Source organism: Manis javanica, chromosome 1, assembly GCF_040802235.1.
Source record: "Manis javanica isolate MJ-LG chromosome 1, MJ_LKY, whole genome shotgun sequence".
In the NCBI taxonomy this organism is placed as follows: Eukaryota; Metazoa; Chordata; class Mammalia; order Pholidota; family Manidae; genus Manis; species Manis javanica.
In genome coordinates this window covers 165,408,544-165,426,892 of record NC_133156.1, presented here as the reverse complement: position 1 = coordinate 165,426,892, position 18,349 = coordinate 165,408,544, and the positions used below count along the sequence as shown (strand labels likewise).

The window sequence follows — 18,349 nt, the reverse complement described above, 5'->3', positions numbered from 1 at the left end:
TTGGAGTCTCAGTTTTCATATCGACAAGTAGGAACAAAGAACCCCACCTCAGGGAGTCTGGGGGAAGATTACAAGCACATGATGCCTGGGCAACAATCACGACAACGCCCCACACGGGATAACCAAGCCACAGATACTAAGCATTACTAATAATAGCTACCAAGCACGGACCCATAAAGTGTAGGTTCCTTTCAACTTTGCGCTTTCAAATACTGACTGCAATCCAGATTATTGCAACTGCTCACTGATAACAGTTCTTCGCTGTATTTTAGATTTCCTCTAAAGCAGCGTGGAAGTGGAATGCTCATGTCACAAGGTAAGGGCTTTGGGATGGTTCACTGCACCTTGCCAACATGCACTAGGTCGGCCCTGTCCAAACACAGCGTGAGGACTCTGCTTCCACTGTCTTGTTGCCAGCAGACTGTGCCGGTATACATTTTTATTTGCAGATTTACAAAAATAAAAAAGCAGTACTGAAGTGTTACTTATCACTTTCTGGAGCCCCCCAACTTTGGAGCACACAGGGAAGAGGGATGTGAGGGGCCAAGGCTCCTTACCCACATGCCCCTTCTGTCCCTCGTCGGAGATCCTCAAGAGGAGCTCCAGGTGAGAACTGCTGATGTCCGGTGCCACGACCTTGGCCAGCCGCCTCCACTGGGCCTCCTTAACCACAAACTCTGTGCCCACCTTGACTTTCAGAATGTTGAAAGCCTCTAGCATTTTGTGGCGTTTCAGGTATGCCAGTTTGCGAATCTCATTCTTTAAAAAACAGAATTGTGTTTTTTAAGAGAAAGACTCAGGAGAGCCCCGTTTCTTCATCCCAGACATTTTCAGGCCATCCAATAGCCAAAGAGAAGGCACAGATGGGTCTGCTAATGAGCAAGGTGTGGAGTCCTCCCTGGCTATAGGTACACGTAGCTAAGCCCTGTCTGCAAAAACAGAACTTCTCTTACCAAGTTCAAATGAAGGAGCCACGAAGAAGCAGCTGTGAGGTGAGAAACAGAGCAGCAGGCAGCAGGCAGGTCCCAACTCCGGGAGGAGGGGACATTCCAGAAAGGAAGGAAATCGGGTATGCTGCTGAGAGAGGGGGAGACCCAGGAGCAGGAGAAGACAGATCTACCACTAAGTCAATCGAAAAACGAGGAGGAGGAGGAAAAGCAGGGAAGTGAAACTAGGCTAGAAGTGGTCCGGAAAGAAGAGGTCCAGGGCCGGAAGAACAGCTGAGCCCTGCCTGGAACTGCCATCTGGCCTGACCACAGGGAATCTTCCAGAAGGAGGGGGCTGAGCAGAGTTACAGTGGCCACCCGATGCCCACCCTTCCTGTGGCCTGGAAGCCTGTATCCACATATGGTCCTCACTTACTTGATTACACAGTGAGACCTCACATTCTTAGAGGGTGTGGCCTGGGCCTTAATCCTCTTTGAGTCCTGAAAACTCTGTATGGTGCTGGGCACATAAAGCATGTTTCAGATTCATTTGCTGACTGATCCATGTTGCAAAAGATTGATTTCTGAGGAGCTATACCAAGAGACACTTCCTTCAAGGAAGGGGAAGCAGAGTAACAGTTCTGTCCCGCAGTAAAAGAGGAGAGGCGCCCAAGGCTCTCTGCGGCAGCCCATTTCCAGCCAGAGGGAGGAAGTCAGAACAGGAGGGTCTCTGGGAGCCCAGCCTTTGGGTCAGGAACAGCTGAGATTCCTCAGAGCCTGGACAGGCCAGATACGTTCAAAGGCCAATTTGGCCAAATCTCAGCCTCAGCCCCACCACCTGCTTCGCCTTAGCTGCACACGCTGAAGTTCTCTCTGCTTTCTACTGGCCCAGCAGTGGGAACACCCTCTAAGCAATGAAAAATTCAAAACAGAACCAAATGGATCAAAACCCAAAAGGTAACCCTTAAGGAAAACCCTCCTTTATTGAAAGGTTTCTCTGTGCAACTAATTTTATAGTATGAGAAAAAAGCCAAACAGAGGTCTGTGAAGGTGGGTGGCCATGGCCAGTGGGCAGGGGAGATGGCCGAGGTATCCGGGCCACCCCAAATACCCCAAAGCTTCTGCCCAGCCAACACCTCTAGGAATTCTCCAGACAGAAATCAAGCAGGCAGGCATCAGGGCAGAAACTGTTGGCTTTAAGAAGTTTCCCCTTCAGTTGGAGGCAGAATGGAGTCCGAAGCTTAGAGAATATCCCCAACCCCCAATCACACAAGACGTTTCAAGGAGCCATGAGCAATCTGATGCCTCAAGAGCAGGGGGCAAAGCCAGGGCCTGCTATTGCACATGATTTCTGGACATGCTGTCAGGCCCATCGCAAAGGCTGCTTGAGAACAGCCCTGTCTAGCAGAAGAGAGGAAAACACCAAATAAGTTCAGACTCACCAAAGCAAAAAGAAAAAGGACACTTTCACATATTAAGCAAATGCATTGGCCAGCCTCCCTGCAGCTGCACCCAGCGGGTGCCTGTACCCGACTCCTCACCCTTCGTCAGGCAGGTTACCTTTAAGTGCTTCCTGTAATTGTTGTAGACCACAGCCAGAAAGACGGACATGAAGATGTAGGTGTTGATGATGAGGTAGGTTATAAAGTACAGAGAATACCACCAATTGAAGTCATAGGCAGGCATCCTAGAAGGAAATAATTATGTTTCATTGTTTTGAAACCCAAGATCTACAGTGCTTAAGAGGTGACATGCCACATACATGATCCAAGACCACAAGGCACATAAAACCTCTCAGTCAACTCTCCCTGAGATGGTGGAATGGAGTCTTAAAGCCATCACCATCCCTAAAGCTAAACAGCTGGCTCCAAACCTACCTTCTGGAATTCTGAGCACCTCATAGAGGCACCAACTTGCCAAGCAGGTTGGATCTGGGAGATCCCCCAGTCCCATTCCCTACCATCATTTTGAAAATAGAGGCCTAGAAAGAGAGCACCTTGCCCAGAATTACAGAGGAATCGAAGTGTGGCTTGGGTTTACACTCAAGACCCTACAGGGACACCAGATTGCCTGCTGGGGAGCCAGACAATTTTCTATCCACAGGGAACCGTGAGAACAAAAGGGGCACCATTCATCAAGGCACCAGGAAAGAGACACAAGCCAGGATGCCTGCCAGCACCACACTGGTGGAAATGGGAGTGCTGGCACGGCTGGCAGCCTGGGGTCAGAGGGAAAGAGCCAGGGGAACCCAGGAGGGCTGGGAGCTTCCCCTCTCTTCTGTTTTGCCTATGCCAGGCCTGGGAGTGAGCAACAGCCAAAAGCAAGTTGCTATGATGATCCCGTTCGGAACTAGGGGACAGGCGCAAAACGCAGCATAGGATGAAATGGGACACTGGCATTTGCAGTTAGAGCTCCGTCCACACCCTAGAGCCATGTACTCAGTGGAGCACTGTTTAATAATTCTACCTTCACGATCAAGGTAAACCCATAATACAAAGGACAGTAGAATAAAACACAGTGTTGTCCTCCTAAGTAAAGTCCACAAGTGTGAAGAACTGGCATTCGGGGGGGAAAGATGACAACTACTAATGCTTACTTGTCTTGCCTATTTCCTTTAGCCAGAAAACCGCATCAGTGCTTAGGGGAACAAGCCACGAGTCCTTTACAAAGATGTTTGAATTCAACACTTAAATGAAAATTTCACAATAAAAAGCGGACTCAAATATTTAAGAGTTGTATCTCAAACAATGTCTCCTGTTGTTTTCAATTTTTAAAAGAGTCATCTAACTTTAGTGTGACATAGAAAGGGTATGCTATCACGAGTGTAAAATTTTGTATTCTTCAAAATTTTACCATGAATATGAATAAATAGAAAATCACTATTTTCCCTCTCTCAGTCCAGCTAGTGTCAGGAGACAGCTGCTTTGAACAAAGTGAGTTCTACTGCAGTAACAGATGTCCATGAACATGAACTGGGGACAAGCATACATGACGTCTGGGCTGTTCGCAGTCGTGACCAGCACGTAAAGCTCAAATGCTATCTCCAGGATGTTTGTGAAGTAAGCCGATCCTTCCACCGTTTTAAGATCCCTAAAGAGGAACCAAAAACACAAAGTGAAAAACCTACCCACATAAATAAAATTGTGGTTTCTGAAACATTTTTCCTCCTTCAAGAACACTTCTAGGGTGTTTGAATGAGGAAGGTGGCACCCGGTGACAGACACGGCCACCAACAGGCTGAGCCAATCATGCAAGCATTCATGGGTAGAAACTTCCAGAGAGGCCTGCTCACCTATCCCCAAAAAGCTTCAAGGCCATAAGGGAGAATATGAGCATATTGAACATAAACAGGAGGAAGACATAGAGGATATCAGGCAGAGTGTTCCGGATGCTTCGGAAAGCCCTTCGGATCTGTGAAGACAAAATTTCATGTCATTTACAAGAAATTGGCTAATTTTCTGCAAAAACCAAAGTCAAGCCCAAGCCCTCATGCATCCTAAAGTGTATCCTTACCTGACGACTCTCAGGGAAGTTAATTAGGAAGACTGGCCTTAAGACCCTGGACCATCGAATGCTGTGAATGTTAACAGCTTCCAGAGACCCATAGATAATCAGATCGATTAAGGTCAGCTGTGAGAGACACGGGACAGATGTCAGTGCCACACGCTAGGGGACAGAGGAAGTGATGGTGTGGATACCTGTTCTCGGATCTGGAAGGAGGGTCACAATATGTCATGAAAAATGCGATTTTCACAGTTTGCGATGTAACATTAATAGTAGCCGTCATTTGTGTGTTTACTAGCCACAGAGTATAAAAAGCACCTTCCATAATTATTCTATGTTATCCTCACCAAGCCCCTAAGGCGGGCAGGCACTTTTCCTAGATGGAGATGCTTGAGGCACAGAGAGGGTGAGCCCATGGCCTGTGATCACATAGCCAGTAAGTACAGAACTGAGCCGGGAACCCGGGCAGGCTGAGGGCAGAGCATTTGCAGTGTCCTGCTCCCATACTCCGTCTTACTCAATTGTAGCTTTTCTTCAACTTGACACACCAAAGAGCAGTTGTCTATCCTAGTAACAAAGGCAGGAATATCTAGGATACAGAAAATCCTTATACTGATCCTTATTAGGGGCAGGTTTGTGATCACTGAGGACAGGGCAAAAGAATAACCCAGTGTATGTTAGAAAAATGCAAGTGAAAAAGAATCATCTACCATATTAAAAAATGTTAATTCAGGGCCTTTGGTGGCAGGGCACCGAGGATCCAGTGCAAGGATGCAACACCAGGAGAGGGACATGGACACAGAAAGCAGGCATGCTGGCTGCCGCACTGGGCAACCCCCGGAGGAACGGGTGTGGCTGTCCCAGGACGCAGGGACGGGCACATCACCAAGGGTTCCGTCTGACGAGGCTTCACAGAGCAAAGCAAAGGGAGAGCTTTGAAAGGATAAACCTCAGGAAGGTCAAGAGGCAGTTACTCGTGCCAATGCCTTCTGCTGAACTGAAGCCATCCTCTGCCTTAACTGAGTCAGACCAACCCAGTCTTTTTCTTCACAGTTCTCGCCTTTGATGGCAGACTCTTAAGGCACGACAGTGAGCACTCACCACTATGGCCACCATGATGCAGATGTTCTTCATATCCTTCCAGAAGACCATTTGAGGAGTGACTTTTGCAAAATGTATGAGTCTCCCGAAGAACGCCGTCAGACAGAGCACTTCCACTAAGGAGGTAGCCTGCACGCCGAAAACAGAGACTCAGCACAGCACCCGGCCATCAGGGGCACAACTCAGTTCTCTCATAGCCCCCCAACACCCCCTCAATGCCAGCCTCTGAGAATCAGCGATGTCGTTAATTTTATGGCAAGTTGCAGCAAAATTCTTTGCTGATTGGAATGGTTTCTTCCTCTTAAAAGGAAACCTGTCCTGGAGCCTCGAACTCCCCACCCAATTGGCAGGGCTTGCTGATTGGGGCCCATTCAGGCAGAGGCCCCAGAGGGCAGGTCCCTAGGACAGGGAAGGCCAGGGACAGCAGAGGCACATGTTCAAATTCAGAAGAGATAGCGCGGGACGTTCAGTTTCCCTAATAGCAGAGTAACTCTCCGAAGATGTGTTTTGGAATGGTGGGTCATTCCTTGGACTTCATTGCCCCTGCTGCCCTATTTGGTGAGTTAGGGAATGGAGGCCACTGAGACCCAGTGCTCAGGCCTGGCCTCTCTGTGAGGTGCAGCGCACGACCTCCCAACTCCCTACAGGTGGTGAGATTTGCAGGCCCTGCTTTGCCCATGATTGCGTGAAGTGGTAGTTTCTCCCTGCAGGCACTTTCCTCCATCAGTAGGGAGGGAGGGTGACAAAGTACGAAGAGATGGGGAGGGCCTAAGGCTTAGGCCAGGAAGACGGAAAGGTCTGGTGTGAAGGCTGGAGGGATGGACTCCCTAAGGGACAGGGAGGAAGGGGCTGGCTCTGGACTCTGAGAGCAGCAGGTGATGCAATCCCCACCCTCCAACCCCAAGCACCTATGTCCTGGGCACATACACAGGCTCCTCCCCCTTGCCAAACTTCTGGCTCTCAGCCTGTCCATCCCTGAAGGGCTGTAGGGACTCACTGTCAAGGTCAGGCTTGCAAAATGGCCTGGGGCAATTCCAGGACACCCTTGCTGAAAATAATATTTGCCTGTTGATGCTAGATCAGGGCCAGAGCACCCATAACACATTTGGTTTTCGAGACTTGAGGTACAAATGCTGGCTGAAGGAACACTGAAACTCAGGCCAACCCAAGGCTCGATGCAACCAGTAATGTGCAGAGGGGTGAGGACTCAGGAGATAGGCAAGGGGCTGCGCAGACAACCCTGTAGAATGTTTCCCTGGGTCCAGATGGGCCAGTGTTAAGGAGAGACTCAGGTGGGTCTGTGAAAGCACAGCTCTGCTTCTTCAGACTTTGTTTGGATAGTCACGAAGCTAGAAGTTTTCTACCCAGAGACTTCACTAACTGCAGAATCTGGATCACACGGAAGTGTGCAGACCGTCACCTTGGTGGCCCCCAGTGAATAATGTGGTTTCCATTCCCTTATGCAGGGTCCTCTCCTGCTGACTCAGGGCTTGGGCACCTGACGGACTTTGTACCTCAGCAAGTGTGATGCAAGAGGAGGCTTGACAGAGCCTGCACACTGGGATGCTGCTTCTTGGATTCACCACCACCACGGGGAGAACCTAAGCCTTGTGGAGCAGCAGTGTGGGAGACAGCAGGGGGCACTCTGGCCCACCGCTCCTGCAGGTAGGCTCCCAGCCTCCAGAGATCTCCAGAGCACCCAGATACCTACTACACCAGCCAAGTCTCCATGTGCAAAAATATGCCCAGTTAGCCCACTCACCCACAGAATCACGGGAGAAAATACAAGCCTGTTCTTTAAAGGGAGGGGCCCATGAACTTTACCTGTGAAAGGACCAGAGAATAAATATTTTAGGACTTGCAAGTGACACAGTCTCTGTCACAACTACCGTCAGAGAAGAGAGCAGCGTCGGGTTGAGAATTAGCATGAGAACATTGTGAACATATACTATGAAAAAAAGCTGAGAATGTGGCATGTGCAAGGTGAATATTACACTACCTTACAAAACTGTCCACTTGCCAGTAAAGAAATATGCTTTCAAAATATCATTTTTCTATCCATAACCCTGTGTGCAGAGCAGAGAAAATTCTTCCGCTCTATTTAAAAAGCCTTATGATTGAAGCATCAGCTCAGGTAGTAGGCAGAGTTCTTCCAACCCCAGCAATAAAAATAAAACCAAATGCATAGTTATTGAAATTTGAGAAAGAAAAGTAAGAGGAGTGGGGTCCAACACACGTGTGACAAAGTCTGGTCAGCCAGTCCGTCTTTAATCCTTACCAAGAAAGGTACTGGAAACAAGGCAGGTTCCTCAAACAGGGCGAGGGAAAGGTCTACACAGATAAAGAAGTAGGTGGCAAATCGCATTGTCCAGTGGTTATAAAAATAGTAAAGCCTGAAGAGGAAAAGAATAAAGGTGATTATAAACAAGGTGTGGGATTAGGCAGGACCCAAACTTCCTGTTATCCCATCAGAACACCAGTGGCAGGTAAAATACAAGCTATGCTCTGGCCACATTCCCTTTACATTCAACGGAGCAAAAGGGTGGTGTAGAATTGAATGCACACTACAAAACACTAACAGAAAAAAATCAGGGATATCATCATATCTCACAGCACATTCCCGTAACACTCAAGCCAGGATCAGGCCTTTCCTCATGGGGTGGTTGTGGCAATAAGAGAATTCTTTTAGAGGACTTGGAACAGTGACTGACGCAGAGGAAATCCTCAGTTAAAAGGACCAATTATGTGGATGGCAGCCTGGCCGATTTAAACTATGCATCATGCATGTGTCTTGGTGGAGTCAGAGAGATCTCACGATCACGTATGCTCTTCCTGGGCAGGGGGACGGTCCCCCAGACTGCTCGACGGCAGCCAGGAATAGGCGCTCACTGCTTTGGGGGCACTAACGCTGAGCCCTGATGGTCTGAAATGGTTTTCGTTATCCTGAGCCAAATCCTTGGTCTTAGTCCATCCTCTAGGGACTGAGACAGAGAGCTGAATTCTCATGAAAAGAACAAATACACAAATTTCATCAAAAGGCAACAGAAAGAAAAAGAACACATCTTTTGATTCAGGTGGCTCTGAGGGGACAACTCTGTCTAAGGTGAAAAGAGGATGACCTTGGGTTGTAGTTGGCGGGCCCCATCTCCTGCTCACTTATCTGTCTTTAATATAGTTATTGAATGCTTCCCTATGTGTGAGGCACCCTGCTTTTATACCTTAAAAAAAACATTGGATTTTGTCCAAGTCGTTTTGGATATGCCATACCGTATAGAGTTCTCAAATTATGTGTGGGAACAGTATCTTCAGTTTGGGTTCAACTTCGACTAGTAAGTGCTGAAGGTCAGGTGGTTCTACATGACGGTTTAATGTTTTACCTGATGGCCCGAGGGGATGTTTCAAATGGAATATTCCTGTTGTACTGGGCGTCAGAAACATAGGCAGCTGCCAGGAGCAGGTCCTGTTCCTCCTTGGGAGAAAGTAAGGGGAGAACAACAGTCAGAGGAGGAAAGGATGTTCTTTTTTTGTTTATAACTATGTATCTAGTACAAAAGGAACTCCCCTCCACCTCCACTGCCTACTCCAAACCCACTCTTGCCAGAGGTAATTCAATAGCATTGTATGTGCACCTCCAGATGTTTTCCTGGGCACTGAGCGTCTGCAGTGGCACTGAGACACAAGCACGTTCAACTTTCTTGAATTCAAACAGACATACATAGGGCTTGTGAACATATTTTTGACTCTCTAAAAATATCAAGATGGAGTCACATTTGTCAGACACAATGGAGTTTTTCAGATAAACAATGGCAGACACTGTGGAGAGGGGCCCAACACACCCTCACTCCAATGTGAACTTGAACTTTAAGCCGTGCTAAATCACTGTCTCAAGGACTGACGTGACCAAATTCTGCTGTGACTGCGACCTTTAGCTTTTCAGAATACCAGCTGCAAACTAACCTGGTGGTTCTCAGGTTACCCCCTGTGGATCCTTACTTAATATGCACCCTCACCTCTCACCAGCACCAATCTTAATTTCTGACAAAAAGCTTATGTGATTTTCCTTAAGCTTGTGGTTTTGGCCTTCAAAAGCCTTTCCCATTTTGGGGTCTGGAGGAACACAACTCAAGTGCCTCTTGAATCTGTGTCTCCTGGCCTGCAGTCCTGACAAACCCTGAATGAAACTGTGTCTGTTTAGCCCGACCAGGCTCTTTGTTTCAGTTCTTGGCCAACAGGCTATAGACACACAAAAACACAAATACAAAATTACATTTTTTATTTATAAGTAGTTGGGGGAAGGGGTTTCAAGGGTAATTTGACAAGAAAATCATTGCCTTTCTTGATGACTTTTGAAACTACCTTATGTTTTCCTCAGTGTTCCTCAGTGTTTCCAGGATATGCTTAGAAATCTCTTTTAGGTAAAAAAAATGTCTAAAACCAGTAAGAGTTGATTTTTTTTTTTTAATGAACACACACTAATTTTGAGAAGTTCCACTGAGCCTCAAAAAGATCATACTGGGACAGCAAAGAATTCTGATATTAAGGCTTTAAAAAATATTTAAAGCAAAATCTCTTAAAGCCACTCTTGTTCCCAATTTTAAAAGACAATGCTACTAACAGCCTTCCAGCCCCAGAGAAACAATTTGTCCACAAGATGAGCAGTTTGACAATTGTAAATTTGAGGTGCATCAGCCACACACCTTCCAAGTGGGGAACAGAAACAAATGCTCACCAGTAACCTGGCCAGCTGGGCCTCAGCACTTTACCTCCATCAGACATCACTCAGACACTGGACAGTGAGTGATCTAAGCACCATGGCACCCTTCCCCATACCCCCTTGCCATCTGAATTCATGCCTGTGATGTTGAAATGTGCCAACACTTTCATAACAGTTAGTTTACCTTTATATTAGCATTTCAACACTTTCCCATTACTAAGTGCAATTACATTCTGACATCAGCCTCCTTTTAAAGTCTCATCTGCTCTATCTTCAAGCCCTACTTGTCTTCCTTCCCTGTGTCCCATTTGTGTGCGACTTTTAAGTCTCCTGCCCATTTCTGCTTGGGAATTCATCCTCTTAACAGGCAGGCTTAGTGTCATGAGCATCCTCGCTTGGATTAAGGCCATTTGTATCCTCCCATAAAACAAATAGTTTTCATCCAACCCAAGAATATGGCTTATATTAAACATGCTGCTCCATAGCTACACATGCTTTTCAAGTTTACATGGGAACTGCTGCCCATATCCACCATGAAAATGGCAAAGACTGAAGAGCAGATGTTCCCCCAGATGCAGCTTATAAGTGGCTTTGTCCCTCAAAATAGCAGCCCAGCCTGGGAGGCCCTGGTGACCGCCAGGGCGGTGGTTCTCAGCTCCACCACACACTACACTCACCTTCAGAGCTCTGGCTTTTAAAGATCCCGTTGCATCAACATCTCTGGGAAGTGAGACCCAGGATTGAATTTTTAAAGCTCCCAGGTGATTCCAACCTGCAGTTAAGACTGAAAACCGCTGGTCTAAGTATGGCCATTTTTACCACTCGTCCTCATATTTTGTATTTTCATTTTGCGGTGGCAATAACTGACTTCTCTCGGCTTCTTTTCCTCTTCTCACAGCTGGGACATTTCCTTTCCTCTCCACAAGATTTAAAAATGTATTAACATTTCTGTATTTTCTCTTGCCACCCTCCCAACTTTGGAAGCCTTCATTCTGAGGAAAGGTGAATACCTTAGAACCCCTTAGGGAGAAGGGGCGGAGGGCGTGTAGGAGGGAGGGGCAGATGGATTCCAGAAGCTCTCAGTGGACAGCAAGGAAGCCCTCAGTGTAGAAAGAGACAACCCTGAGCTCCGCATGAGTCAGGCACCAAGAATCTTGACAGACCACCAAGTTGTTAATAGAAGTGCTTTGAAAAAAGCCGCTATGTTGTTTAGATACATAAGAAAACTAAGATGACCACCCATAACTTAAGGTAAACAAAAGTTACTGTAATTTTTTTATCTTTCTTTTTTTTATTTATTTTATTTTGGTATCATTAATCTACAATTACATGAACATTATGTTTACTAGACTCCCCCATCGTCAAGTCCCCCCCACATACCCCATTACAGTCATCGTCCATCAGTGTAGTAAGATGCTGTAGAATCACTACTTGACTTCTCTGTGTTGTACATCCCTCCCTATGCCCCCCCAACATTATACATGCTAATCGTAAGCCCCCCTTTCTTCCCCGCCACTTGTCCCTCCCTTCCCACCCATCCTCCCTAGTCCCTTTCCCTTTGGTAACTATTAGTCCATTCTTGGGTTCTGTGATTCTGCTGCTGTTTTGTTCCTTCAGTTTTTCTCTTTGTTCTTATACTCCACAGATGAGTGAAATCATTTGGTACTTGTCTTGCTCCACCTGGCTTATTTCACTGAGCATAATACCCTCTAGCTCCATCCATGTTGTTACAAATGGTAGGATTTGTTTTCTTCTTATGGCTGAATAATATTCCATTGTGTATATATACCACGTCTTCTTTATCCATTCACCTACTGATGGACACTTAGGTTGCTTCCATTTCTTGGCTATTGTAAATAGTGCTGCGATAAACATAGGGGTACATCTGTCTTTTTCAAACTAGAGTGCTGCATTCTTAGGGTAAATTCCTAGAAGTGGGATTCCTGGGTCAAATGGTATTTCTATTTTGAGCTTTTTCAGGAACCTCCATACTGCTTTCCACAGTGGTTGAACTAGTTTACATTCCCACCAGCAGTGTAGGAGGGTTCCCCTTTCTCTGCATCAACACCAGCATTTGTTGTTTCTTATCTTTTGGATGTTGGCCATCCTAACTGGTGTGAGGTGATAGCTCATTGTGGTTTTAATCATTTCCCTGATGATTAGCAATGTGGGGCTTCTTTTCATGTGTCTAATGGCCATTTGAATTTCTCCTTTGGAGAAGTGTCTGTTCAGATCCTGTGCCCATTCTTTAACTGATTTATTTGTTTTTTGTTTGTTGAGGTGTGTGAGCTCTTTGTATGTTTTGGATGTCAACCCTTTATTGGATATGTCATTTATAAATATATTCTCCCATACTGTTGGATGCCTTTTTGTTCTATTGATGGTGTCCTTTGCTGTACAGAAGCTTTTCAGCTTGATAGAGTCCCACTTATTCATTTTTGCTTTTGTTTCCCTTGCCCAGTGAGATATGTTCATGAAGATGTTGCTCATCTTTATGTACAAGAGATTTTTGCCTATGTTTTTTTCTAAGAGTTTTATGGTTTCATAACTTACATTCAGGTCTTTGATTCATTTCAAATTTACTGTTGTGCATGGGGTTAGATGATGATCCAGTTTAATTCTCTTACATGTAGCTGTCCAGTTAGTGTAAATTTGAAGGAAAACTCTTGCCCATGTTTTTCCCTCTGTCACTATAAGCACTGTACCTTCCATCTACCTCTGTCTCCCTCCCTTCCTGCTGTAGGTCACAGGCACACTGATGCCCACAACAGAGGTGATCATTGCTTTCCCTTGCAACCCCCATTCAACAGCTGCAAGTGACTTCTCTTTGCCTAGAGTGCCCTCAGAATCAGATGTCAAACCCCTGGCTTCATATTTAAGGGCTTCACAACTCCTCCCACCTCTCCAACTTTGTCTCCCCTACTTTCCCTACAGGAACCCTCTTCTCTAGCCAAAACTGGTGGACTCATCGTCCACTGGCCCACAACCAGCCTCACTTTCACCCCTTGATGTCTTGCTTACTTAAAGCCAGGGGTGGATCTCCCTCATTGGGGGCCCATCTCAAAATTTCCCTTTCTCCATGAAGACTGGCAATATAAGCAGCTTCCACTTCCATTTGGAAAGACTACCAAGAGAAGCTGGGGTTGGAAAGTATATTGTGGGCATTCCATTTGAAGAACCAGCTGCTAAGGGTTGGCTGGGCACAGCAGCGTGGCAAGATGGTGCGACAATAGGTGGCAGTTTGGTGCTGGTGCCAACACTTCACGTCCCCCTATGCCAGAAGGCCAACAGCTAGTGGGCCAAGGGCAGCCTAAAGATGTGTTTTGTTTGGCCCACACAGTGCTCTGTGGATGCTGACCATTAATACAAATTTTTTAAAAACTGGAGCTTACACAAAAATGAGAACTTCTGGTTTCTCTTTAAGAGATCATAACATCTGACAGTGTGGGCTGTATTTCAGTAAGCTTTTGCTACCCACCCTGGTACTCAGTCACCTGAACAAACACTTATTATCTCCCCAGATTCTGTGGGTCAGCCAGGCAGTCCTTCCGGTCCAGGCCAACCCAGCTGCTCCCTAGGGTTATCTGGGGCTGGCTGGTCTAGAAACGCTGCACTCACATGTCTTGGCCATGTGCATCTTGCCACAGGCTAGCCAGGGCTCCTTCACAGGGTGGTGGTCCAAGTGTTCCCACGAGCAATGCTCCAGTATTTTTCATACCTCTACTTGCATCACATCTGCTAATGTCCCATTGGCCAAAGCAAGTCTCATGGCTGATGGTCTCAAGGGCTGGAGAAACTGACTCCACATCCTGATATAAGTAGTTGCAAAGGCTGGTTGTAAATGGGGAATGTATCCAGGATGGGAAGAGTTTGTGGCCATTTTTGCAATCGATGATGGCCCAGGGGATCATAACTAACTGGAGGTGGGCACCTATGGTCATTTTGAGTCTTGGACATGCTCTCCAGGTTCCCACAAGCCCGACTTACCTCATTCCCACCCAGGCCCCTGGTTTCTCCCTGGCCCTTGTGGGCATTTCAGCTGGTGACTGCCCCATTTACCTAATTCTCCCAAGCCCTCCAAGTTACTGCCATTTTCCTCCTGCAGAGGACTTCTCTACACATCACTGTAAGCAAACACCAGGAGACCATGAGCCCAAAGACAGCAGAATCCAGGGCTTGGATGAAAAGGTTTAAGAATAACAACATTCAAAAACAAGTACATAAAGTGTCAAGAGGTGATCACATTGAGTCACAAAGAAACAGCATAGAACGCAGGCTATCAGCCTTGGCTTTAACCTGGTAGCTTTAAAGTTCCTGTTGCCTGGCCACACCCAGGCCAATTAAATCAGAGTATCAGGGGTAGCACCTGAACCCAGGTGCATTTCTGAAAGCTCCCCCAGGTAATGCTAACAACAGCGAGGTTTGTTAGCTGCCACTGGATTGTTTCTATTGCAAATCTGAAAGTGTTGGGAAATGCACCAAGGAGTGGGTTGCCATCTTAGGAGCTGCCAAAAGAACCTCCAGGTAGAAAAGTGTTCTAAAAAAACTGCTTGAAAGGACAGAGTGGAAATGTATTTAGGTGACTAGGCAGTTTCTTATTAAGTGACCCCAAACTAACTTTTAAATAGGTTAACCAGGTCATACTGGCCACCAAGCGTCTGAGGTCAGAGCCTCGGTTTAATGACTCAGTCATTGCTGTTATCTCAGTAAACAAGGAGATCTCCTGAGAATTACCTTTTGGTACCTGGCTTCTGGCCTTTTATGCCTGCACTCCTTTGAAAGGTCTTTGAAAGATACCGAGACAGAAATACCTGGATCCTGAAGACATGCATTAAAGCCAAACCCCTCACACAGGACTCAGCCAGGCCTCTGAGCTGCTTTCAGCTCCCTGCATTTCTTGAGGTTTCAAATTATTAGTCTTTTCTTTCTTTGCTTAGACAACAAAGCATTAAGTACACAGAATAGTCTCAAGTTAAAACAATTTTATTGCCATGGAAGACTGGTGATCCCAGACCCATCACTGTGCAGAATGACAGAGCAAAGCCTGGGCTGGGTCAGAGCTGGGGACCAAGAATCCATCCCTCATCTTTCTCCTTGACTGGCTCTCCTCCACCTGTTCCCTTAGGGTTAGGGGACAGTAAAACCACTTTCTGGAAGTGCCCAAGGCCCTTTGGGATGCCAACAGGCCAGAGAAGGGGGCCAACGCACCAGCAGGGTTCTTAAACCCCTCACCTGAGCCTGGCCTGTGCCAACCAGAGCAGGCTGCAGGAGCCCGCTGAGCAGAGGCAGGGCTATACCCCAGAAGAGAAGAGCTGAACGGGCCAGCTCAGGGAGGCCGGGAAGAGGGACTAAAACACCCCCACTTTCCACACACTTCCAACCAAACGCCAAAGCAGCACACATGAATGGGCCCGGGGATGCCTGAGGCCTGGCTGTCATTGCCCTGGGCCTGACTGCGTGCTCTGGGCCTGAAGACCACTGTCTCCCCCACTCCTCTGGACGGTGTTATTTATCACCCCCACCGCAGGAGGGGGTACCCAGAGGCCAAACCATGCTTCTGGCTCCATCCTCTCGTAATGCACAGTTCAGATTTCCTCAGTCAGAGCCGGCGCCCCTACCAAGGGAGCAGGGCCTCCCTCTCTGCGGAGTCTTGGACTAGCGAACGGAAACGGTCCAGAAAGGACTGCCTGGAAGCTCGGCTGTCAGAGCGAAAACAGCTGAGCGGCTGTGCAGAGCCTGTGCTCGGCCCCGCAGGGATCGGGGAGCCAGCTGCACCAGCACTCCCAGACCCCCATCCTGCAGCCCTCCTCCCGGGAGTTTCCCTGCCATCGGACCCCAAGATCTTTTCCGCCGCCATGGAGTGAAGCGCGGGCGTGCACGGGCCGCCCCGACGGGGAGCTCACAGGAACCCGTTCTGCTGGGACAGGATCCCAACTCGGAGCCCGGTGCCCATCCCAGCTCGGCCAGCCCCGCCGAGGGCGGCGGCCAGGGGAATTGGCTTGACAGCTCCCCCAGTAACTGCAGCCTGCGGGGCTGCGGCCCGGGGAGCTGGTCCAGGGGCGCCAGCAGGAGTGCGCTTCCCCTCTGAGCACCCGGAGCGCCGCCAGCCCGGGGCACAGTCCGCGAGGAGCGGCTCCTCGCCCGCTTCCCCGCACTGACCTTCGTTTCCAGCGCCCGGCGCGGGTTCGCTTGCTACCCCGACGCCCCAGGGTGGCCCGCGCGAGGAAGGCAACCTCGGGGCGCCGTGCCTTACCTCCGGGGCGGGCGGTTCCTCGGGGGGCTGTGGGCACGGGTGGAGCAAACGCCGGGCTCTGCCAGCCCCGGGCATCGCGACGGCAGGGACGCGGGAGCTGCGGCGCTGCGCCGCGGACTGTGGGCTCGGCCGCGGGGCCCGCACGTGACGGTGGCGGCCCCAGGGCGGAGGACCGGAGGAGGGCCTGCGGGTCGCGGCCGCGCTCGGAGCCGGGGGCGGGGACGCGAGCGTCGGTCGGGGAGCGCGAGGGTCGGTCGCGGAGTAACCGAGAGGCCACCTGGCCGCGTCCCCACCCGCGCGCGCGGGCTTTCTGTTCCAGTCACACGGCAATCAGGCCTTTGGCCCGGGGTTGATTTGAGAACTGCGTTAATATATACGCAGCGGCTGCCGCTGGCCCCTGCCCGGCATATGTTGGGCCCCTCCCCGTGCTAGCGGAGGCCTGGTAATGCTGGGTGAGCAAGCAGTGGGGCCTCCTAGGGCAGATGCCTCTGGGGAGAGGGCGCGGACCCGCCTCCCACACCCCGCCTCCCCCAGTTTCAGTCTGGCCAGGAACTCACGGGTGCCAGAACTAACGAATTAAAAAAAAAATCTAGATTTTCATGAGAGTGTTTCTGATATTTTAAAATATTCATGAAATAATAATAATAACATGCGAGGCCAATTCCTGGATGAGCCTTGGTGGGCAGGGCAAATGGTCCTGAGCTCCCATACCCACTTCACTGACACCTCCCAGGGTAAGAAGAGACCTAGCAGGGCTGCCGCTGGCCCTGGTCACCTGGCAGGAGGCATGATGTCCCTCTGGGTCGTTCATCAGGACTCTGCGCTTAGGTATCCATGGCTGCCAATGTCCAGGTCAGGGGTGGCAAGCAGAATTACGGCTCCCTACCCCCCAAAAGAATCCACATCCTAATTCCTGGGAACGTGACTCTGTTACTGTACTCCTTAAGAGATTTTACAGATGTAATTCAGGTAACTAATTGGTTGGATCGAGACTGGTCCAATGGAATCACATAAAACATAAAAGGAAGGCAGAAGGGAAGGTGAGACTGGAAGCCCAGGAAGAACTCAAGATGCTACTGCCTTGAAGATGGAGCTGAATCACAAGGAGCGGAATTCTACCAAAGACCTGAATGAACCTGGAAGCGGAACCCTCCCCAGAACCTCTGGGAAGGAACGCAGCCACACGGACACCTTCTTTTCAGCCATGTCAGCCTCAGAGCATACAATCCAGCTTTGCCTCAGGGACTACTGACCTGTATAGACTGAGATAATAAGTGGATAACGTTTTAAGCCCCTGCATTGGTGGCAGTGTGTTCAGGCACTCTGACCTGCACTTCAGTGCCAGCACGATGTTCTAGTCATGAGACTGGCCTGCAGCGAGAACAGCCTGCAGCCCTCATGCCTTAGTGGGCACACCAGGTGCTGTGTTTGCTGCCCCACCTCCCTTGATTGTTCCCACTCGATTCTAATGTCACATCTCTGAGAGCCCTTCTTCAACTTCTCCCAACCAGTGGGCCACTTCCTCTCTGTGGTCCCACACTCTTCATGAAAACAACCACACTGTGCCTCAGTTCTTCAATTTGTGTGTATTTCCTACCAGGCCACAAACCTGGAGGGGGCAGAAACCTTCATCCTTGATCCCTGGCTTCTAGCACAGAGCATGCATATGGTGATCGGTGAGATGCCAAAGCCGAATTCATACCAACTTGTATCCAATGACCCACATCCACGGGTATCTGACATAATTCTTATACCTGTTTATTGTGGAGATTACCATAACACTCGACGTGCTCTTGCAAAAAGACAGTTATTCTATTTCTGTCCTAAGTGGTGACTTACAGAATGGTTGTT

General features: G+C 48.7%; 1 protein-coding gene across 2 annotated transcripts in view; it reads right to left on the bottom strand.

Moving 5' to 3' along the window:
• Window positions 1-16,941, bottom strand: part of LOC108386755 (two pore channel protein 2-like) — a 35,850-nt gene extending 18,909 nt beyond the window's left edge. Inside the window, exons 1-9 of one of the 2 annotated variants that reach the window (XM_037002169.2) lie at window positions 16,499-16,941; window positions 8,909-9,000; window positions 7,810-7,924; window positions 5,532-5,660; window positions 4,440-4,556; window positions 4,219-4,337; window positions 3,915-4,016; window positions 2,487-2,613; window positions 558-759 (exon numbers count right to left, since the gene is read on the bottom strand). In XM_037002169.2, coding sequence (XP_036858064.2) covers window positions 558-759; window positions 2,487-2,613; window positions 3,915-4,016; window positions 4,219-4,337; window positions 4,440-4,556; window positions 5,532-5,660; window positions 7,810-7,924; window positions 8,909-9,000; window positions 16,499-16,573 — 1,078 coding nt within the window. In that variant the 5' untranslated portion in view covers window positions 16,574-16,941. The remainder of the gene's footprint in view (window positions 1-557; window positions 760-2,486; window positions 2,614-3,914; window positions 4,017-4,218; window positions 4,338-4,439; window positions 4,557-5,531; window positions 5,661-7,809; window positions 7,925-8,908; window positions 9,001-16,498) is intronic. The other variant, XM_037002168.2, reaches the window with a different exon arrangement.
• Between the last annotated feature and the right edge of the window lie 1,408 nt (window positions 16,942-18,349).